We start from the raw sequence: 25,071 nt of genomic DNA on the forward strand, positions 1-25,071 counted from the left end.
TAATAAAGCAGCGGCGTATCTAGCCGAAGATCGTGGGTTCGAATCTCGCTCGTGCCATTAACTTTTTTTCATCTCAACTAAAAACCTTAATTAATTGTAATTATTTACACTGCCACTTCTATGTTTTTTCTATCTCTTCGGATAGAACACTTCTGCATACATGTTGCAACTTTTTCAGTTTTTACGGCTATTCTAAATGTTCACTTTATTGACATTTCTTATTGGAGAACTAAGCGGTTCTGAACAGATTTCTGCCAAGGAAAACGATACAATAATAACACGAACTATAAAGCAAAATTTTTATTCAAAGGTGAGTAAAAAAATGGGTATTTACATCTGTACAAAATGAGAATAGGCAATAACCCTATTCAACAGTGGGTTTTGTACATATTTCACTCCAAGTGCCTGGTTTGCAGATGTCTGAAGGGCCGGCTGGAGTAGGTGTAGGGCATATTTTCCATATCGACGTCGTACATAATTGTCTTCTTCGTTTTAACGAATTTCGTCCCTTGGCCCGAAGGAGTGGCACGCCAGTAAACCGTCTCCAAGGCTTTGCTGCCGACAGTGTAACGCCTGCTTTCGCCGAACAACATCTGAAATTTGCACAAAACAATCACTACTATTTCTTGACTAAATACAAAATAAATATTTTTTTCTAAGCTATTACCTTAAGTCGAGTTTTGGGGCGTTGGCAGAACTTGGAGACGAAGGCAGGGAGGTGATTGATGCCTTCGATCCGCCTTTCTCGTTTAAATACAAAAACATTACGTCAAGTGATCCTAGATTTATCAGTATCACGCGTCGGGGAGAAGAGAAGAAGGCTCCTTTCTCTACGTAAGCGCGATAATTACAGAAAAAGATTTAGCATTGACGCAATATGATTTTACCTGAATCAGAGATTTTAGAGTAAACAGGATAATGATTGAAAATACAAATAAATATATAATAGCAAATACGAAATAAATTTTCATTGGAAAACGAATATTGACTAAACAAATTTAAGTCTTGACAAACGTTATCCCATTTTTTTATGACATGTAGCAGTAAAAAATGTGTTTACAAAATAAAAATTTTATGTAGTATAATTTATTTATTATACCATCCTTAACGATTCCCAAAAAATATTTTTTTTCTGTATGTTTTATTTGTATTATATACAGGGTGTCCAAGCTAATGTGTCCACCCCATTTTTTTCTTCTTTGCGGTTCTAAAAAGGAAAAATTATGAATTGAGACTCCTCTTCAGTTTTCATGTAGTTTGATCATGTAAGGTCGATTTATTTATTTTTTCGACCTCGATTCGACATAAGTCGAATTCAGATTCTTAATTTTAAATGAGAACCCCCATTTTTCACATTTTTCTTCGAAACTAGATTTTTTGGTGAGAAAAATAAGCACTGAATTATTAAAATCGGTCCAATGGAACCGGAGATGAGATGTTTTTGGAAATAACCGGAATGCTGTTCTAGTGCGTTAAATTGAAACCACATTAGTTTGCCTTCTACTGCAAATATTTTAGATTCTTCTTTTAGATTAGTGTTTACAGTGGGGATTTGAAACCCATCACTAGTCGTGAGGAACTGAAGAAAAGAGTTGTAGAGGCTTCTCATTCTCTTGATCGTGAAGCGACAGGCCGAGCTGTGTGCGATGAATGGTTGAATCGGCGGCGGACATATTTTAACAGGATGGACATTTCGAACAGTGTTGTAATAATTTCATAGGTTTTTTCTTCTTTTTTATAAGAAATGGAAGTTGAAGTTTTAAGAAATTGAAATTTGAGTTTTTAGTTTTAACCCAGATAAGAAAGGACTTGTCCCAACAAGAGTCTGGAACCATTTTTAACCTTTTGATTCCCAGATAGCAATAGTTATGATTAATTTCAATGAATTAAGGCTATGGTTGATATAAAAAAGTCAGTGTCACTAGCGGGATTTGAACCCACGACCTTCGGCTAAATACGCTTTCTACTCAACATTTCTTTCGCTTTATATATTGTGATGAAACATTGAGAACGAAAGAGAGTAAAAATGTCATTTTGGTGCATTTTTGATGATAATGGCCCAACGGTATGATAATAGAGACATCGAATAACACCAGCCCACTTCATCTAAAAGTTTGACTATGACTGATTGATGATTACGTATAAGCTCTTCCTTATAATGTGGTTAAAGGTTTGTAAAGTTAGACGTCTTGCCGTTTAAGTACGATTTAATTTTGTCTAATTATTAAGGCTTTAAAAAAGAGCATCCATCGCGTTATTGGCAAGTATCAAATGCATTTGTCTAAATTATAATAGGTATGTTATTTTTTTAATTGATTTTGTATTTTGACTGATTTATGGAATATTTTATGGGATTGAATTTTACTCGAAAAAGAATAAATATCTTTTTGGACATAAGAAGCATTGTTTCATAAAAAATTTTCAAGAATTAGTAGAAAAAAAATTAATAATTAGCTTCACTAATTTCGTGGTCCGCTAGACCAATTAATATATTACAATTAATTAAGGTTTTTAGTTTAGATGAAAATGTCAATGGCACGAGCGGGATTCGAACCCACGATCTTCGGCTAGATACGCCGCTGCTCTACCACGTGAGCTTTCTATTACGTTCCATTTAACGAAGGTGGCTGGCTAATCCTTACATAAGCCTTTTTAAATAAAACCTTTAAATCTACACTGATGGACCACCGTTAAATTTTTATGTATTTAGGTTTATTCTATTTGGCACACTAAAAATAGGTTTGGTTGTAAAAATAATACAAATAAAAAGAAAATTATTTTTACCTAATTATTAAAAAAAATAAAAAATAAAAAATGTAAAAAAAAATAATTAAGGTTTAGGTTGAGATAAAAAATGAGTGTCTCATTTTTCGATCCACTCGGACACCAACTTCCCATCTCAACCGCACGTTTTGAATTTTCCCTCCTTTTTGCCATTTTTCAAATGTCGTGTAATCGGATTGGATTCTCGGAGAGCTTTTAGCGAAGTATACTTCATTTTATTTCATTAAATTCACTAATTTCGTGGTCCGCTAGACCGATTAATATATTACAATTAAATAAGGTTTTTAGTTGAGATAAAAAAGTCAGTGTCACGAGCGGGATTTAGCCGAAGGTCGTGGGTTCCAATCCCGCTCGTGACACTGTCTTTTTTATTTCAACCAAAGCCTTAATTAATTGAAAAGAATTTATTTGGCCAATCGGACCACGAAACCTAATAGATGTTATGATTAATTGTTAACTCCGCTGTGGCTGGTCCCAACCCCGGGTGAGAAAGGAGGTAGGATTTGAACTGCAACCAAGGTATCTCTCTGAATGAGTCTTGGGTAAGATAAGATATTCTTCGAAGAGAAAAAACTATACAAAATACGAAATTTATGAGATTTGGCAGGAAATTTAGTAAGCTTTGAGACTTTTCTCTCTACTTTGGCTGATTTTACACTCCTCTTCAAAATATTTGCTGTAGAAGGCAAAATAAAGTGGTTTTGACGTAACGCACTGGTACAGTATTCTGGCTATGTTCAAAAAATCATATCTCGGGTTCTATTAGACCGATCTTTACTACTCAATGCTAATTTTTCTCACCAAAAATCTAGTTTGAAAAATGGGGGTTCTCATTTATAATTAAGAATTTGAATTCGACTTATGGCGCATCGAGGTCGAAAAAAATAAAATGACCTTACACGAACAAACTATATGAAAAATGAAGGGGAGTCTCAATTCATACTTTTTTCCTTTTTAGAACCGAAAAAACAACAACTAATTTTTGTTAAATATTGATTATTGTCAGGATGATAATGAGTGATTTGTAAAATAAAAAGAGGTTTATAGTTCAATAAAAAATAAAAAACTCTCGTGTTGATACATTATGTTGACACTGATATAACAAAAAGAGTTGATTTCAATAGTCCGACTTACAACTGGACCTTTCAAGTTTGCTTAGTGAGAAAAAAATATAATCTTTCCCTGGATAAGGAATCTTTAATTTCTTTGTATACAATTATAATTTTTTAATTTTCTTCGGTAGTAATGGTGGGATTGAGTATATATGCTACTTTTGACATGCAGAAGTAATTTTCTTAATTTACTAAATTTTGAAATGATTGTTCAGCCGGATATAGCATATTGTGTTACATACGTATGCAAATTATTTGTGATCACAAGAGACTTTATTAGCCTAGGTGTACTAAATCTGTTGGGCGTATCGTTGTAACTTGATTTCGGATTTGTATTCAACTTGGAGGAAATAATTTAATATTAGTATAACTCAAAATTGTAAATTTTTTTCATACTGTACATAACAATAACTAAAGCTTAAAAAAAAGTATTGTCCTTTATGTGGTGTTTAGTGACCGTTAGACAATGATTATTTGGAGATCGTGAGAAGCGGTCTAGTGTGACGTAGGTTTTAGAAAAACATTTTCTTTATCATCCCGATAATCTTTATTGAGATCATCTTCAGGGCTCAAAGTGTTTCTTTCTCTCAACACGACACCCAATAATGACACATCTACACAGAAAACAAATACTTTGTGCCCTGAAGATGATCTTGATCAAGATCGAAACGTTGGCACGATAAAGAAAATGTTTTTCTAAAATCTACGTCACACCAGACCGCACCTCACTATTTCCAAATAAGTATTGTCCTTCCTTCGATCATGGTTAGTGTTGTTGCCAAAATAAGGTGGACGTAAACCTAAAAATTGATAAGAATCCTCTGTTACGTTTAAATTTCAGCATTCTAGTTCTTTGCTAGTCATGGCTTGTAATTCAGGTAGATTATTAGCCCTGTATGTTAAGAAACCATCTTAACTCAATCAAATTCAGGATCTCTAGAACCACTGGTTTGTGAGGAACTTTAAAAATTGTCAAAATCCTCAGAAGTTGTTGCAGCTAGTATGTTCCTGTTTGTCTTCATGATAAACATAATTTACTTTAGATAGGAGTAGTGATATTTGGGCACCCCATAAACACTTATGCTCTGAAGTAACAAGAATGTTTTTAGGACAATGATATCCCCTCTATGAACCAAGCTTTTTTTTAATACTCGAAGCGCAGGAATTTTTGGGAAACGGAAATCTGGAAGAGATAGAGACTTTGTCTTAACTTTTATATGAAGCGAGATAGAAAATGAAAATGGAATAGACCAGGCAGTTTCAATGCCAATGTAAAGTTTGTGGTAACCGATGGTAAGGCAAGTAATTTTTTGTCAAAAAATTGCTGAAATTTTCAAGTATTTCACATTGACTGGTGAGTATACTTATTGGGCACCAAAACAGACCACTGAGGGAAAGACCTTTTATTGTATGAATTTTGACATCGAATGGATCATTATTTACTAATAATAAACTCAAAACTGAGTCCATTTAAACTCAATTTTGCCGTGGCTTTTATTTGTATGATGAGATTATTTTTAAGATGAGATACAAAAGAAAGACGGGTATGAAGACAATTCTATATATAGAAAACCCACAACTACAGACACTATGATACCAGCGGATTCTTCCCACCCATGGTCCCAAAAGGCTGCTGGTTTCNATTGAACACCACACTCACTCCATCATTTATCATTTCTATTAATTAATAAATTCCATTAGTCAAAATATGCGAAAAATTATATTCTTCTGCAACATAAACGGGTTTTCTGCGATAATCACAATGTCATGGGAGTAGACTAATATTTTTATTCTCGTTCCACCAGAAAGAAAAACGAGACCATTAGGTCATTTGGTCATGCATTAGCACAGCCCTGGCTCACACCTGCATCTACATTGGAAATGTCTCCCAGACTCTGAACTGCTAAACTGCAAATTGTGAAATTTTGGAAATTGAGTCCAAACAAGAAATGCGTCTAGGGTTAGCAACACCATTTATGTCTCCTTGTTTAACAATGAAACTATGATTGAAAGAACGAGATAGTCATCCATTATCAATATTATAAATAAAAAGACCATTAATCTGTCTATGCAAGAATCATGAGCCTTCCATATCACCACTAAATTCCAATGATTTTATTCAGATTTTAATTACGATGAAAAGCCCATAAGGTTTGGTTTTTGCGTGGGAATCTGGATTCACTTTGCTGAAAAAAGTTAGCCATCGTCAGATAAGGCCGCGATTAAACTGGAGTCGGTGGCCGCTTTCAGTTGTGATAAAATATAAACAAAAAGGCCATTATGTTTCTGTCCGGGCTGGCTGTTCAAAGAGTACGATGGTCAATGAAGTTTGTTAACCGGGCTTTGTTGCTGTATTACCGTATACTAATATTTGAACTGCTCAGAGTCGGTAAAGTTTTCAACTAACGTGGACAAATCGTTGGAAAAATAATTGGCTTAGTTTTTCAGAACTTATCGGAAGCATAGGCTCGCTGTCACACTCGCGCCCGTCTTATCTCACAAAGATAGGAGTCCGCCGATGGCCTAATTATTTTTTTTTGTTAAGCATCGAGAGACGATCAGATGAAAAGTTGATTATCCTTTAAACAAATACAGTTTAAACAACATAAACATGCCCCTAAATGGGCCAATATTATTACCAGGTCTATCGATATAATAATAATATATCCTTATGCCACATAATAAAAACTACAAAAGATAATACAGTTTATTTGGATTAAAAGTCGAATAATAAAAAATAAATAGTACCTAATTTTAAAAGTAATTTATTATTCTTCCACTATAGCCCGCTGCCATAAATCTAATTACTTTCGCCGGACAGCAGGAGATGTAAAATTAACTGTGTCTCTTTATTATAGTAAAACAATTAAGAAATAATACTAAATCAGAAAAAAAACCAAGAAACTAATCCCTTGATTCAAGAATGTATGTACGTATTCATTTTTTGTTACTGACTAACTTTTTGAAAGAGCTGATATTGATTTTATTTTCATAAATTTATTTAATTACCTTGTTATAAGGAAAACGATAGTATTTGGTTACAATTTTTATTATGTAAAGGATTTTTATTTAAAATTTATTGTCCTTTTTGTATTTATTACTTGTGTTCTTTTGTATGACAAAACTTTTCCATGTTTTGTTTTCTAATTTTCTGCTTTATTTTTACATTAAATTTTTGGGTCGTTTCAGGAATTTACAGCTATCTTCAGTATTACACTTTTTTAAACAGAACTTAAATTTTTCATGATATACAGTTACTTTTAACAGATATATGACCGCTTTGCATGGCCAAGACGAAAGATGATTTGTATATATATATGTCCCCGGGGAAAAAGGCGAGAGCGCAAAACCGGAAAGGCGAGAAGCAACCTGTAAGGACGTCACGCGTTCCTCGTCTGCCCGGAGCCGCCGCGCATCAAGCGAATTCTGGTGCACTCGCGCTCCAATTTGAAAGTTGTTATAATATATATGGATTTAGTGTGGTTTATATATGATTTGCGGTTAATCATCAGAAAAAAATTTAACCTTGTGTTACATAAGTTGGAGGATTTATGAAATAATTTACATGAAGACATGAACATTTACAAATAATTGTTTTAAAATTTTAAAAATTGAAATTTCTTCTGTAATATTTTGTGTCGTTTCATTTTATTACACAGTTTTGATTCACTTTTAGGGCGCTTAATAAATTCTTAAGCGAACAGTCCTTGGCAGTGTTGGGAATGAGTCGGTTTTCAAGGAAATTTGAGATCACCTGTAAAAACTGAAGTATGCAAATTTGTAGGCATATTTAAGATTGCTTTCCCTTGATGATGACCTTAAAACACGTCAAACGATCGGCAGTAACAACTGAATTTACGTTCTTCTTCAGTACCATACGTTGATCCAGTGTGATCGTGAGTGAGAAAGTGATCGATAATAATGATAATATAAGGGGTATTCACGATGTTTCTAAGATGTTAGAACTCCTATTAATACGACTAGAGAAATGTCCAGTAAGAACGTGAACGCCCCCGTCTTTTCTTAATATGTTAAATGTTAATATTTCAGCAATGCTGCGCGTGGCGATTGGTAGGACTAAAAACAAAGCAATAACAGTCCTTGAACGATTGTTGTTGTTTGTTTTGGTTTTCTTTTGTGTTAAATTGTAAAATGGAAGAATTTAATAAAAAAGGAAAATTAATCAACTCTTTCATTCAAAATGCTATCTATGCACTCGAAAAGACTGCAATGACGAAAATGATGAAAAAATGACACGCCTATCAATTCGTGCCGACATACCTAACTTGTATCCTAACTTCTAACGGCGTACAACTTTATAGGTTATGGGATGTTTCTATCTATTATGAATGAGAGTGTAAGGACAGGTCAGAAATTAATAAAAGAAATGTATTGGTCTGATTTAATTCAATGCGTATTTAAGAATGAAAATATGTGTAAACAAAAAACAGCTGTTAAATTCATGGCTGCCATGTTGGTTACCTACGCCCTAACGGATAGCGATGTAACTAACATCTAACATGGCTCTGGCCTGTTAGATCGAGCAATATTAACTAGCCGATTCTTAAAAGTCTACGTAATCATTTTTTTCTATCTAACAGGTCCTAACAGAGTTAACACAAAGATCGTGAATACTCCTATTACCTTATTCCCGCAATTTGTTTTGAATCTTAAAACACAAACATTTAAATCACCTTCAGCTAGGCTGCGTTCAACAATATTCTTTTATCCTCCAGCGGTTACTTCAGTATTGATATTTGACTATCTTAGCGCTACCTACATCTCAACAGCAATATCTTCCAACTTCATTGCCACCAAGATTTACTATTAAAATAGATCTCGAATGCAATTTTTCGTAATTAATAGCGTCTTTGGTGTTATTCACGTCAAAGTCACACGGTCAAAAGTAATTTTAGGACGTATGAGCATGTTTAAATCATAAAGTTATAACAAAAAAGACGCGCTTCGATTCGTGCCGACCTTGTATCCTAACGTCTGACAGCCTAAAACTTTGTAGGATAGGGAATGTATCTATTATGAATGAGAGTATAAAGTCAGGTCAGAAATTAATAAAAGAGATGTATTGGTATGATTTAATTAATGCGTATTTAAGAATAAAAATGCGTGTCAACAAAAAACAGCTGTTAAATTCATGCTGCCATGTTGGTTACCTACGCCCTAACGGATAGCAATGTGACTTCATTTTCGACCTAACATCTGGCTCTGGCCTGTTAGATCGAGCAATGTTAACTAGCCGATTCTTACAAGTCTACGTCATCATTTTTCTCGATCTAATAGGACCTAACAGGTTTAACAGTGTTAACACAAACTTCTTGAATACCCCTGTATTCTTACACATTCCTCCCCACACCGTAATCCCTCAACATAATATTCATGTTTATTAACATAATAATTAAAAAGGTTTTCTGATTCTCTTTACCAGTGTTTAGATCTGAAAATTAATGTTTAACTGTCGGTCCAGTAATACATTCAATAATACACTATTTCATGTTTGTAATCTGTTATGTCTTTTAATGAAAAGTATATAACGATAGTTTTTTCTAAAGTTAAAAGCAAAGAATGTGGATTGGCTATCCTTAATATTTTTAATTAACTCTTAGACAATCCTCCATTGATTGTAATACAACAATATTTGGTCAGTTTTAAAAGATTAGAAGTAACTATAACAAAGATAAAATTCCCCCGTTGGGTTTTCGATTGGATTTTCTAAATAAATGTTTGAATAGTCAAATTCTTCTCTGTTGGTTTTTCTGTTAAGCTTCTTTCTAACGTTCCGGTGGTTTGGTTTTTGGAAGTTGTACCATTTTTAATGTTTAAATTTGTTGAAGTGATGGTTTCAACTGATATCAATTCGGCTAGAATCATTGAATAAGTCAATTACTATGGACCAACTGTGTCCGAAGCGTTTTCCATCGCTCATTTCGATTGTACTCCGTAATCGACAATCTACCAATTTTACGATCAAGCAAATCAGCTTCACTAAGTTAAAAATGTTAATGTCAGTTTACGAAGACATTCAGAAGCTTGGTTACTTGTGAGATGGACTGCCACTAACCGAGAACTTCTGACAAGGCACATCAATTGGTCTGAGCATGATTGAACTAAAATCTAGTTTTGGATGAGACAAGGTTTTGTCCTGAGAAGACCTCAATTCTGACGGCCGAGAGAGGGTTTGTAGACGAACAGGAGGACGATATACACCCCACAACATTTCCCCCTGGAGAAGCTAGGGAGTTGTGGTGTTATGGTTTGGGCAAGCATAACTATGGAAGGTCGCACCACCTTCATTTTCATTGAGGGTTCCCTTAACAGCTGCGCGACGCATTGAAGATGTATTATTAAATGAAGTTGTTCCTTATTTGGCACTAATTGGCGACGTTTTATTTTTATACAAGGCCCCACTTAGCCAGGATCGTCGGCGATTATATACTTCAATTCAATCTTTGGAGTGTCTAGGGTGTAGTATCGACTTAAACCATATCAAACAACTTTGGGACGAGTTGTCTAAGTTGGTAAAAAATCGCTCATGATGCCAGAGAATTACTCTAAGTGCACAAAAATTCTTCATTACTAAAATTAATTTCATATAAACTTTTCCGAAATAGCATTAGTTTCATCTGCGTAATTAATGTTTTTTTTTAACATAAATGTCCAGTTTTATTAATAACATCATTAACATAAATAAGGAAAAATATAATACTAAAAAATGTACCTGTGGTACCACCTATTCAACTGATAAAACTGTACTTAGCTTACTTACTTAGCAAGACTCAATCCTAGCACTATTAGAAAGATATAATTAAAAAGATTAAAAGTAGTATTCTTAGTAATATTCTTGCCAATTTTAGAAAACTTGTGAATAAGTATGGTATGACCAAAAAAATCGAGTGCTTCTTAATGTCCAAAAAATTTCTGTACCTTTTTACTAGCATCAAAATTTCGAACAATCAGATTAGTAACTTTAAATCAGGCTTATTCTACCGATTTACTAAAAACAGAACCAAACTATTAGAAATTATATTGTTTATGCAAATAAATTTAATCAATCGACTTTTGAAACTTTTCTCCGTGATTTTTGCTAAGGTTAGAAATAAAGAAATGGGTGGATAGTTATTGATATCTAATTTTGATCCCATTTTAATTGATGGTATACCATGAGTTGTTTAAAAAATGTTAGGTTATTAAAATGTTAGTAGTGATAGAGAAAGAGATAAATTAAAATATGAATGAAAAAAGAAAATAAATTAATTAGTAAAATATGAACATTGGTGTTATACTTTTGAAATCCATTATATTTCTTGGTCCTATTGACCAAATAACTTATTTCAATTAATTAATCTTTATGTAAGGTATTGGTTGAAAAGGAAAATGGCAAAAAGAAGGGAAAATTCGAAAATTATAATGAAGTGGGAAGTTGGTGTCCAAGTGGATCGAAGTCACGGTAGCTCAATTGGTAGAGCAGCGGCGTATTTAGCCGAAGGACGTGGGTTCGAATCCCGCTCGGGACACTTGCCTTTTCATCTCAACCAAAACCTTATATAACGATTAATTAATTCAAAGAATTTATATTTACGATTATTTGGAGATTGTGAGAAGCGGTCTGCTAGGACGTATGTTTTAGAAAAATATTTTCTTTAACGTGCCACGTTTCGATCTTTATTGAGATCATCATGTTCCCCCTCTCAACACGACACCCAATAATGACACATCTACACAGAAAACAAACATTTTGAGCCCTGAAGATGATCTTAATAAAGATCGAAACGTTGGCACGATAAAAAAAAATGCTTTTCTAAAGCCTACGCCACATCATCTCACTAAACACCACACGTTTTATTATGGCTTTTTTTTAAATAAAAAATATAGATGCTTGTGATGGGTATAAATTTCCCAAACGTCCAAGTAAATGTAAATAAATAATATTTTTTTATTAAAACAAACCGTATGGAAAAGTTATCTAACATTAACCAACGAAAAGGAAATGTAATAAAATTATAGAACCTAAAGTATAATAACCATAACTTATTTTAAAAACAACGCATGTGTTAATTCATTTTTTATATCTTATAAAATGTAATTATCGATAAGGGCCCTTGTGATTAGAGAGATCTCACTTGAATAATGTTCGATGGAGGGAAGATTACTGCACCCTCCGGTTATCGAACAAGGTCGACGTCTGTGTGTAAACTCTCGAGTTTTTCCATCAATCTCAATATCAATAAAACAATTTTGCAATCTCTTATTAAACTTTCCTATCACGTGATAGATGCGTTGGTCAACAATGTTTAAGACAGCAACCGTAGTGTTTTGCGTAAACCAAGGGTCAATAGATTTCGCGAGGGCGAGTCCAGTACATTATAGTATTATACTCAGTATAATTGGTCTTTTTGAATTTTCATGTTAGCCATTTTGTATCAACGTATTTTGCTTTGTACGCTTATTTTTTAAATTAATTAATTAATTTTTATTTATTTATTGTAAGCATTAGCACCAATGCCATAGTCAAGCATCCATTATTGCCCGCCCATTACTAATGTTATTAGTTTCTAATTATATATTATTATCTTCAATTTTTTAAAACAATTATAAATTAATTTATATCTGTTTATATTTCTTGAAGACAACATCAAGCCATAACGAAATGAAAGTTTGAGATAGCGGCTTACTTAATTGAAAATTATCTTTCTTTGTAAAATTATGTACATATCATGCCAGGTTTTATCGATTCTATGCCCAAACAACGATCACACATATCTTTCTTAAGTATTTCTAGCACACGGCATGGTTAGATCAAAGACTAAATATGATCTTCGCTGATTTGTTGATGATATTTGAGCCAACTAATTTCCACTTTTAACTGTTTTTGCAGAGCGTTTTTTTTCAGACTGTAATTATCTTGATTGCCATGTGATTACTTTTAACCAACTTGATTACTTCTGTATAATTAAGCAGAAACTTTGATCCCTTCCCTGTTGACGAAGTCATTCCAATCCATCCACTTTTTCATTATGGTCAATACCAGTATGATTTCTAACCCATGCCATTTTAATATTTTTTTTACTGATCTTAATGAGGTGAATTTTTGATAGGATGTCAAAAATAATATAATTATCAGAACCCTTTAAATTACCTTCGTTTAATTTTGCGAGAGAGCTCGTACTGACAGATATAACTAGATTTTTTTACAATACGGCGTACAATTCTGCGGAATGGATGTTAGAATCCGTTGATAATTTTATTTGGTATTCATGTACATTTGAGGTTCAAAAACAGTACAATCAGAATCTTTCTCGGTTTTCGAACCGTCCGTAAACACCAGGGGTATTCACGATCTTTGTGTTAACCCTGTTAATTCTGTTAGCTCGTTTCAGATCGAGAAAAATGATGACGTACAGTTCTAAGAATCGGCTAATAAACATTGCCCGATCTAACAGGCCAAGGCCAGTTTAGGTTTTAGGTCAAAAATATAGTCACATTGCTATCCGTTAGGGCGTAGATAACCAACATGGCAGCCATAAATTTAACAGCTGTTTTTTGTTTACACGTATTTTTATTCTTAAATACGCATTAATTAAATCATACCAATACATTTCTTTTATTAATTTCTGACGTGACTTTATACTCTCATTCATAATAGATACATTCCCTATCCTACAAAGTTTTAGGCTGTCAGACGTTAGGATACAAATTAATTATGTCGGCATGAATTGAAGCGTGTTATTTGTTAGTACTTTTTGAGTGCATAGATAGCATTTTGAATGAATGAATTGATTAATTTTCCCATTTCCGATCTTACTGGACATTTCTCTATTCGAGTTAACGAGCTAACAACTTACAAACATCGTGAATACCCATACCATGTTGTATTCTTGCTAATTCTCTATATATTCGACTTGAAAAAAAATTGTCACTTAGCATAGTGTCTACATGTTTAGCGTCTTGAAAAGAAAATATTTTGATTTCCTCACATAGTGTGTCATGTTTAGCAGTTATTGTAATATTGAACAATTCAATTATGCGGCTTTTTTTTCTTTTCTTTCAGATCATTATTAAAAAATCGACAAGCAAAAAAATTATTTCTAATAAATTCACCTAGTTCGAATTGCTGTAACTGTCGTAGTTCTCTTATTTTGTGTTTTTATGATTATGTTCCGAAATTTCACCCACATATGTATTAATCCTTAATTAAACAAGAAAACTAAGGCTGCAGATTTCTTTTAGTGCATCTAAAATACGATTGAAGGGATTTTGAATGGTACGAAATTGGATTTTATTTCGGCTTATCTCTTGAGCTTTAGCTAAACTTAGTGACTAAAAATCAAACATACACTTAATCAGATATAATAGTAAGTAAACCGCACCAGTAAAAGTAATGTTTGAAAGAAGGGATAGAGCTCTCTGGCAGAGATAAAAATTGACCTAACCATAAAAAATAAAATCATACTTTTACTATAAATGTACTTTCTCTACCTACTCCTCCTCAGTACCAATAATATTCGGGTAATTCTTCCGCTAAGGGACTTTTTACCGACTAGTACCTATAACAATATTTTTAAATGGAGCTTATCTCAAAGGATAAGCTAATCCCCTACAGCAGGATCGGGCAGTGTGCGAGCTGAGCTACGAAAGGACGAGGAAGGACTCTCTCAATTTTGTTTGAAGACACCTGCTCTTTTTATGTAAATGGCAAGGAGTTAGTTGCGTATGTCAAAGATCACATATTTTTTTTCAAATCTGAATACATTTAGGTTTTGTTATAATTTATTTGGATCAGGTCCCAATTTTTGTCTTTTCCGTTTAATTAAATTGAGTTTGTGGCATAAATATTTTTTCTTATTTTTATTTTATACTCGCAAGGATACGAGTTTTGCATCGTGTGAAGGGGATTCACCCTAACGCGTAATATACCAGAGATAGGATTACTACATTGATGCTGAAGGGCATGGCTCCTCAACATTCACAATTTCTTAAACTATTTTTGTCTCAAGTCTGCATTTACAACGTACAGTTTAGTACATAGCTAATTTTGGTAAAAAGTAGCCTATTCATGTTTGGTTTTTCGTTTTTATAAAAAATAACACATCCCGAATCAATTTATCGCATTTCTCATGCCACTTCACATATTTCCAAGGTCATCTTTAAGTGGTTCTTATAACAACTCAGGGAAGTAAAATTTGGAAACGGGTTTGTATTCTTTTACGATCTCCCAATTTTATTTAATTATATTAGGGGTATTCACGATGTTTGTAAGATGTTAACTCGTGTTAACACGAATGTATCTACTATGAATGGTAGTATAAGGACAGGTCAGAAATTAACAAAAGAAATGTATTTGTCTAATTTAATTAATGCGTATTTAAGAATAAAAATACGTGTGAACAAAAAACAGCTGTTATATTCATGGCTGCCATGTTGGTTACCTACGCCCTAACGGTTAGCAATGTGACTACATTTTCGACCTAACATCTAACATTAACCCTGGCCTAACTTTCCGATTCTTACAAGTCTAAGTCATAATTTTTCTCGATCTAGCGGGACCTAACAGAGTTAAAAGGGTTAATACAAAGTCGTCATTTCTCGTCGAGAATCCAACCCGATTACACGACATTTGAAAAATGGCAAAAAGGAGGGAAAACTCGAAAGGTAGGGGTTGAGATGGGAAGTTAGTTCCGAGTGGATCGAGGTCACGCTAGCTCAAGTGGTAGAGCAGCGGCGTATCTAGCCGAAGATTGTGGGTTCGAATCCCGCTCCTGCCATTAACTTTTTTATCTCAACTAAAAACCTTAATTAATTGTAATATATTAATTGGTCAAGTGGACCACGAAATTAGTGAAGTTAATGCAAAGATCGTGAATACCCCTATTACACAATATACAACCATTGTTCCACTACTTGTTGCCATCTTCCTTGTAAACTGCTAATTCCGTCCTCGGAGATCTTCCCAGGACTGCCTCAAGTAAAATAAAATTTTTTCAGCTAATAGAATTTTGTAAAGCGGAATAAATAAAAAGAGCACCAATGGGCCATTAGCTGATTTCTGTCATTTTAGGTCAGACTGCCGACTTTCATGGCTCCAGTTGGTTCAGTACACACTAGAATTAACTGTCCATTTGGCCGGAAGAACTTCATTATAAAAAAATCCACTGATGAAGTTTTAAACGGTGGGTCGCTGCGTTTTCTCCATGATTTTTCTGTCTTAACATAGTTCTAAAATCTCGTCTTATCATCCTCGATTATCAATTTAAAAAAAAAATGAGACATTTACATTGCGTTTTAGGAGGGAATGAAGATGCATATGCGATCCAGTAAATTCTTTTCGATCAACATGCGAGAACCCGACAAACCTATCAACTGCTCTGAGATACGTTGAAAAGCTTAAAGCGATATAATTAAGTGTCTCTGTAATATTTCATGTCGTTAAGTGTAAGTTATTTGTGAAAAAAGCTTGAATCACACACCATAAAAGGTCGAAGAACGAAGAGAGCAATTTGCGTCTTCCAATTACAATTTTGCTCATTTGAACCGAGCCATTTATAGACGGTGCTTTCAGATAAAGCGACATAACCATAACAAAATTTTCTAGGAGTCTTAACAGCTGTTTTTCCGTTGCTGTAATAAAAATTACATTAAATGTCGAAAATGCACGGATTCGATCAAAGATGAGAGCTAGTTCCACGTTGCAATCGTTGAAACGGTCAGACCAGATATTAAATAACTCAAAGAAAATAGAAGAATAATTTTGAAATGTTGAAAATCTCTATTTTGCATAAGGTAAATATAATAATCATAAAATAATCATCAGTTCCGTGGAATGGATAAGTATCTCTGATTCTGAAGTAAAACCGATCATGTGTGCCGACAATCGGTTCGTTCAAAGGAATGATCGGTGTAGCCGGGATAAAGGGCAAGCACTGCAAGCGTTTCCAAGTATCACATGCGACTTGACAACTCTTTTGACCGATGTCACTTTTGTCGGAAGGAAGATCTACCACGTTCTACCGCGTTCATCATCAAAAGAGCGTTTGGTTCGCCGACGAGGCCAATTAATTTTCACTGAGCCAGAATTAAATTATCTCACAGTCGGTAAAAATATTCCTGCCTCGAATTCGGCCCGAAGAAATTTTCGTCCATTAAAAATCAAAATAAAGTAGCACATTTTCACGCGTGATGTTGAATAAAAATTTCAATTAATTAAAAATACATTTTTTTAAAGATAGAAAGTAAGGAGTTTTTGTAGAGGATTAAAGCAAGGGTGTAAAAATTCAACGATATGTAACAATGCTTTAATTCTTAAGCAACTTTGTTTGAAAGGGAAACTTACACCGATTATAATTTTACAAGCAGTAGTAAACATTTTATACATGCCCTTTTATATGACCAGGACCACAATCAAGTGTTGCGGTTGATAATGCGTAAGTTTTTTACAGCTTTTTAATTATTTGTAACAAGTTAATAAACTTCTTTAATAACATAAAAATAGATGCAGAGCATTCCACGGTTAACCTACCCTCTGTCATGAGATAAACTGCTCCAAAATGTATAGGGATATTGCCAGTTGTGTAGTGTTTACGTTCGTTAGTATTTTTATTATAAATTTCATTAAAATGTATTAGACATTATTTGTTACCGAAGGAAAATTGATTTAAGGGATTTTGAAAAATAACAAAATAATCGATTTTAATTTCATAATTTTGTTTATTGGACACAATAAATTTTTTAAACAATTAATAACGTATATAATGTCTCATGTTAGCTAAAACCTGTTAAGCATACTGTTAATAAGGTTTCCACTAATTTTATAAGGCATTTCACTCTATAGGTGTTGCAACGCTGCACTGAGTTGTTGCAGATCAACTGGCTGAGGATGGTGATCAAAAAGCCTTCCCTGCAACGTATCTCACGGACTGAGGTCTGGAGACAATGAGGAAAAAAGCAGATGGGAAATTTCCAGATTTACTAAACATTGATGAACAACTCTGCCTCTATGAGGTCTGGCTTGTTATCCAGAAATCGAAAATCCCTGCCAATGAGATCCCTGGTTTGAGGGATGTATTCTTCGATAATTTCTTGGACATAACGGACTGCGGTGAGGTTGCCTTTAACAATATGGAGTCCAGTACGTCCTCTAGTGTAAATCCAAGCCTAGACTATTATACCGCCTCCTCCAAACTGCACTGAAGGGACACCCGTCACCCACTGGGGAGAGGGTGACCACTTCTCCCACTGAATGCGTTAGTGTGAAGAATGTATAACTGAGAATGAACAGCTTTAACCCGAGATGTGATCCGGGCGGTCACACAGATTCGGATTCGTCCCTCGAGGTGACTGGTCTGGTTTGTGTCGACTCGTTCGGCGCTTGAACGGCCATCTCATCTCTTCTATCCACCCAGGGGAGCCATAGCCCACTTAATTGTGAACTTTGGTGGCAATGGGTGGTACAGTATGGAAAAGGCCGTACGTGTACAGGTGCAACCTCGTGTCCTCGTTCACTTCCCTTTTTACATCCAGATCCTTCGGCATTTTTCCTTGAGACCTCTCCCAACCCTTGGATGCAATGGGGGTATCCAGGCGCAAAATAATGGTGCAGCCTTGAGAGCTTGGAACCTCTCTAAAGCACAAGCTGGATTCGTGTCGGCATGTAGCAGAAATGTTCCAATGTCCAGACCCTGTGACATGGGAACGGACTCGTAGTGGCTTAGTGGCGATGCTCCTGGCGGGAACGTTGGGAAGAGGCTGTTTTTCTATCTGTGACCTCCGCCCATGCACTTGCGTAATGCCTTCGTTACAGCCCCGGCCAAGGAGTTTCTGAAGGAAATCAAACCTAAAGAAGCGAAATGGTTACTCTCTAACTCAAGGAGGGGAATAAGGAGGCTGATAGGTATCCTAACGAGCCATTGCCCCTTGAGAAGACACCTCTTCATAATGGGTACTCAACCAGACCCCTTCTGCCACTTCTGCGAAACAAAATAAGAAACGGCTTGACACTACCCTGCAGAATGCGATAGGTATGCTAGGGAAAGATTTAATACTTTCGAAGGAGAGGACATAACCAAAACACTCACCAGAATAAAATGGTCCACAATCCTGGGGTTTGTGAATAGGTCCAAAAGAATTATACAGGACTCGTGAACCGACCAGGTCCCGGACCTTTTAGGGATGGGGTACGGGCCTACCCAGGCTTTTAACCCCTCGGGTCCTGGTCTCCCGCCCTGTGTAATATATATATATTATATATATATAGCCCCGGCCTCACGGGATACGAAGAATAGGACCATCGAAGCGTATACCGTTGAGGACCCTAAGACTACGCTGACGGAGTCCCTAGATTGCGTGAGAATTGGCGGATGGGAACGGATAGTGGTCGGTGGTGCTTACATGAATGGCGTCCTTTACCAAAGGCAGTCTCCTCTAGGGGGTTGTTAGCAATTCCACAGCTTCTACACCAACGCTTGCCCTGTAACACATATTCAGGTGGTGAGCGGAAGTGCGTCATATCTCATCTTGAGAATCAAAACGTTCGGTAAGGCCATGAGGTACGGACGCTAAAGATTCTCATTGTCCTTTTGAGGACGACCGTTTATTTGGGAACGCATGCACTAAAGGGAGCACGAACTGGGGCATTGTACTCATTCCCTTGTATCGGTAGACTCTTCGGCTCCTGCTGTCACACAGACTGAAATGAGACTAATCAGTAAACAACAATTCCAATTGGTGTTTGCTTAAGTAAACATGAGTAATGTTGGTGTTTACTATTCTTAAGTAAATCGGTTATTAAAAATGATAATCGTCATTTGTTCATTGTTGGTTTGTATGTTCTATTTTGCTTCATCCAACTAACAAAAATATATCGGGTAATTTAATTAAAATTAATTAAATAAGAATAATTTATCGCTATTCGTTTTGAGTAGATTACATTATATAGCAATAAACATAGACGTATTGCTCGTTCAAATTCATATTAAGTTGTATGTCATTTAACCCACTATACAGTTGTTAACTTTAAAGAACGTTGTTGTGAATAAGAATAAGAAAAATGCGAGAAGTTTCGGCATCAAGTAAGAATCTGATGACACACGAGTACCAAGGGGATCAAGGCAATTTTCCTTATTCTATGTAGCGTTAGAAAATTAAACCATCCATCTTGGGAAATTTTTAGGTTTTTAATTCATTTTTATTTTTAATTTACTGCAAATACATGCTTAGTTTTTAGTCAGTCCTTTTCAACCAAGACTCAACTTTAACACACCCCTCACCAGATTACATTAAATTTGTTTGTTATTTTTTAACTTGGTCAAGCGTAAAACTAACTGATTTAGTATTTCATTATCTCGGATATGTTGAATACTTTTTAATTTTGATGATTTATTCAAAAGAATTAAAAACACACATCGTTAAGGGATCAGAGATTAATTTGGTCTGTCTTGATAACGAAAATCACGGTGGAAGTGGGTGTCACCGGTGACGTCGCTTTCTCATATATAAACTCGGCCCATCGCCGATTTAATCAAACGATTTCCAGTGATCGATCAGTGTAGACGCTACAGTTCCAACAACTCACCTAAAACCTCGAGGTTGGTACTCGGATATTTTTCGGCCGCATTTCTCTTGGATTGTGTTTATATTAATATAAGTATTTTGTTTCGTTAGATGTTGATCGGATCATGCAGCCGTTACGTCACCGGGGGAAGAGCTCTCCAGACGGTTTACTGGAGGGCGAAGCCTTCGACAGGCGCAGAGTCGGCCAAGATCATCAAAACGAGCAAAACGCTGCATTGGGGCCGAGAAATCGCCAAAAGGCCTTACATCAGCGAAGCGATCAAAAACGGTCCGAGATTCATGTGAATATCAAGAAAAATCCAATTGTACTAATTGTAAATAGTGTACATAATTTTTTTACCTAATAAATCTATTTATTTCTTCAAACGTTGGACTATTTAACCATATCCTCAGTACCATTCGTAGTTATAAGTTATGTTCACTTAGATTTTAGTCTATACTATTATTTCTATTCTTAGTTTTCTTCCAAGCAAGCCAAATAGTTTCCTTTTTTAAATTTAACAGCATGGAAGATAAAAACTAGATGAAACGACAGTATTTTATAATCGAAAGTATTACAAATGAATAGTACAGTGGACGCAGCTTATAAGAATCACTTTGGGACTAGTAAAAAGTATTATAAGCGGATGAACCTCGTAAGCGAAAGAAAAAGATTTTTCAATGTATGTAATATATAAACTTTATTTTTCCGGTCAATAAATATAGATATAGCGTGTCATTCACCTATAAAGTAAAGGTAAGTTTTCAAATACGTACATACAAATTTGTTACTTTTCTTTGTTTTTTGTTATTTTCCATCATCTGAATATTATACTTCTCATAATCGTAGTGCTTTTGAAAATTGTCCCCGTGGTGCTGGATAGCTCTCCTCAACACCCCTAGAGCTCTTAGAACCTCTGAGTCTGTAGGTGGAACTTCGATTTCATCGGTCTCCTCCTCGTCAACATTGTCATCGTTCCTAGCATCCGATGTGCTGCTGCTGCTGGCTTTGTTCATGACGGACCGGCAGATATGGTCCTCAGAATACGCTTCAGAGTTTTGAAGATTGTGGTCGATATCCATCCAATTCTCGTAGTTCCTCACATTAAGGTCTTCTGGCTTCCTGCCTCCACTAGAAATATTCATACAAGGAGAGGCTAGGAAAAGCTCATTTCGGCTCCAGAAACAATTAAATTGGAAAGGAACTAAACAATTCCGGCATACAACCATAATCAACAAAATCAGACACCCATTATTTGAAATGGGGACTGACTACATGATCCCGGAAACAATCTTCACAACTTCCTATAAAGTCTCAATAGACTATAAAGGGGAGGAAGAACACAAGAGAGCATCAGATACAATGATATGGTACACAGATGGCTCCAAAACAAACGAAGGAACCGGATCAGGCACGTTCTGTACAAACCCAAAATATGAGCGATCGAACTCATTAGGGAAGTATACTTCGGTCTTTCAAGCGGAAATACATGCCATCAATGCTTGGGCCCTGGAAAATCTTAGAAGAGGTTACACTGACAAAAAATCCTCATAAGATCAGACAGCCAAACAGCTATTAAAGCATTAGCATGCAAAAGAATTACATCAAAACTAGTCAGTGAATGCATCCAAAATCTCCTAAACCTGGGAAAACACAACAACCTGATGATATCTTGGGTGCCAGAGCATAGGGGAGTTTTGGATAACGAGAAAGCAGACAGTGTACCATAGTTAGGTACCTAATGAACCTTAGGTTCGAATAGGCTTGGATGTAGGAAATGTTTGCGCCGGAGGCTGAAATGATCTAGCTACCGATAGTGCCTGGAGATGAAGCTCAGCAGTTGGACGGATAAGACAGAAGACTGCAATGATTCTCTCGGGCTGCCATTAATTTATTATAATTTACGGAAGTTTTGCTAGTGGACTGTGAGAAGTGAAATAAATATTATTAGATGTGATCAATTAGAGTTCTTCAAAAGAATAATTTCCAGAAAAAATTATCTACGAACGAAAGTAAAGAGATATGTCATATTGCTAATTATGGGCAATAATATGAGTTAGAAAATATTTAATGTATTTTATTACTGTACGTTTCATGAACATGTTTATGAGCGTAATACATAACTTTATTACTATGAATCATGGCATTCATAAAAATTAACAATTCCCCTATAAGACTTTGATTAACAACCAGGCAGCGTCCTACGTTGTGACAAGGATATTTCGGTTTAAAGTGGTAAATCTTAACCTCTGAAGAATTTAATTTCACCACAGACATTTAATTTTGTCTCGTCTTCGTAGAGAAAATTGTCTTTCCTATAAATTCCACGAGCACTTCTACTGTTCGAACGTCAACAAATACGTTTCAGCAGATGATTACACGTTGAGAGAATTTTTTTATGCTCCGTGTAACGTGTAACCCGTTGTTTGATCAAATGGTTGTCGATTCGGAAATTAGTCTGTTAAATGATGAAAGAGGGCTCGCCGGAAATGATTGATCCTCCCAGGAGCAATGTAGTTAAGAACGTTGCTGAAAACCTAATCCTTGATTAACATTATAATTACCTTTCAACCTCTGCTGAACTGGAAGGCTATTCGGACTCTCGTTATCTGATCTCCGATTTCATGCCATTGTTTTCTAATCTTAAATCATGATAATCATTAGTAACGATATCTGTTGTACAAAATAGGTGATCGTTTACCACCAACTTTATGAAAATCGGGCTTGCCTTAAAAAATAAATCATAATAATTACCTACTTACATGACTTTTTTCTTATGATAAATAAACAAAACAATTTGAGGGGTTGTATAATTATGTAACTATTAATTTTATGGAATTTTTAAAACTTAATTAATAAGCGGCTCGGTGAATTTCAGTAGCCATTTCAATGGAAATTATAATACCGGTTGCTACGATAAACCGGTAAATGGAACGTCAATTAATCGTTGAAATATGGACAAAACTGCTTGATTAGACAGTATCTAGTTAATCATCTCAATCATCAAAATAAGAAAGGGTAAAAGGATTGAAATTTGTCAGACGAGAGCTTTTCGTCGTCGCAGTTCTTAAATGTCTTACAAATGTCGACGAGGCAACGAAATCTATGGCTTAGTAGTAAAAGCTTAAATGTGGATGGAACCGCGGAACTGGTTATGGCAGGTTCTGGCAATGCTCATCAATAAAGATGGATTTGACGCGCCGCTAATCAGTTGCTCAGTTGTCATTTGCACTGGAAACGAACCCGATTCCTCGGGGACATTTTCACTTCATGAACAACAGGGCCCGTGATATGTAGTCACTGAGGCCGGTCGATAACTCATTCCTCTTTGTTTACTTCGACCATGTCTTTAAAGACATTGTGCCTCTCTCTAATGGCCTCGGAGGGTGAGGAAAAATCTATTTTCGGGACGGAATGTTTTTATTTTTATGTTTTTAATTTAAATCTTTAACAAATACATTGCTCTGTTGTGCTAATCTTGTGTAAATCAGCATTTACATATGATCATTTATCAGTACTGACATGGTTGTACTATGGCACGTGAAGTATGGCTGATGCCACAGACAGTTCTTAACAAAAGTTAATACTGACATAATTTAAATAAATAACAAAATGTAACAGCATTTGAATTTCAACTACAATAATAACAATTAATAATTCTTCAATCAGAGTTTATAGGGGTATTCACAATCTTTGTGTTAACCCTGTTATGTCTGTCAGGTCGTGTTAGATCGAGAAATAGGATGACGTAGAGTTGTAAGAATCGCCTGCATTGTTCAATGTAACAGGCCAGGGCCAATGTTGGATGTTAGGTCGAAAACGTAGTCACATTGCTATCCGTTAGGGCGTAGGTAACCAACATGGCAGCCATGAATTTAACAGCTGTTTTTTGTTGACACTTTTTTTTTCGTTATGAACTATGCATATTAGCCATGGTGACAATTCTTATATGTGTGTTCAAATTGGGGGGGTTATCGTGAAAAAAGGGCCAGAGGCGACGGTGGGAATCGAACCCACGACCGCGGCGTGATTTTTATTCTTAAATATGCCTTAATTAAGTCAGACCAATACATTTCTTTTGTTAATTTCTGACCTGTCCTTATACTCTCATTCATACTTGATACATCCCCTATCCTATAAAGTCGTTGGCTGATAGACGTTAGGCTACAAATTAGGTATGTCGCCAAGAATTGAAGCGTGTCATTTGTTAGTATCTTTCGAGTGCATAGTTAGCATTTTGAATGAAAGAGTTGATTAATTTTCCTTTTTTATTAACTTCTGGCATCTTACAATTTAACACAAAAGAAAACCAAAACAAACAACCACCGGCCTTCAATGACTGTTATAGCTTTATTTTTGGTTCTACCAATCGCCACGCTGAGTATTGGGGAAGAATTAACGTTTAACATGCTAAGAAAAGAAGGGGGTGTTCACGATCTTACTGGACATTTCACTATTCGAGTTAACAAGATTGGATAACAAGACATTTGAAAAATGGCAAAAAGGGGCGAAAATTCGGAAGATTATAGGTTGTGATGGGGAGTTGGTGTCCGAGAGGAGCGAAGTCACGATACCTCAAGTGGTATAGTAGCGGCGTACTTAGCCGAAGGTGGTGGG

At 35.3% G+C, this 25,071-nt stretch overlaps 1 protein-coding gene across 1 annotated transcript; it reads right to left on the reverse strand.

Annotated features, from left to right (window-relative positions):
* Positions 1 to 285: 285 nt before the first annotated feature.
* On the reverse strand, positions 286 to 911 carry LOC106661700. The gene is made up of 2 exons (XM_014385248.1): positions 668 to 911; positions 286 to 593 (listed from the first exon to the last, which is right to left on the reverse strand). The coding sequence occupies exons 1-2, from the start codon at positions 763 to 765 to the stop codon at positions 365 to 367; spliced, it is 327 nt and encodes a 108-aa protein (XP_014240734.1). The 5' UTR covers positions 766 to 911; the 3' UTR covers positions 286 to 364.
* Positions 912 to 25,071: the final 24,160 nt, after the last annotated feature.

Source organism: Cimex lectularius, unplaced genomic scaffold (genome assembly GCF_000648675.2).
Source record: "Cimex lectularius strain Harlan isolate CLEC.00 unplaced genomic scaffold, Clec_2.1 scaffold57, whole genome shotgun sequence".
NCBI lineage: Eukaryota > Metazoa > Arthropoda > Insecta > Hemiptera > Cimicidae > Cimex > Cimex lectularius.

What these genes read in the sequence shown, in the direction of transcription:
- LOC106661700 (XM_014385248.1), bottom strand. Translation starts at nt 765, where the DNA reads ATGTTTTTGTATTTAAACGAGAAAGGCGGATCGAAGGCATCAATCACC. An exon ending in GCCCCAAAACTCGACTTAAG is followed by an intron (nt 594 to 667) that starts GTAATAGCTTAG and finishes TGCAAATTTCAG; the next exon opens with ATGTTGTTCGGCGAAAGCAG.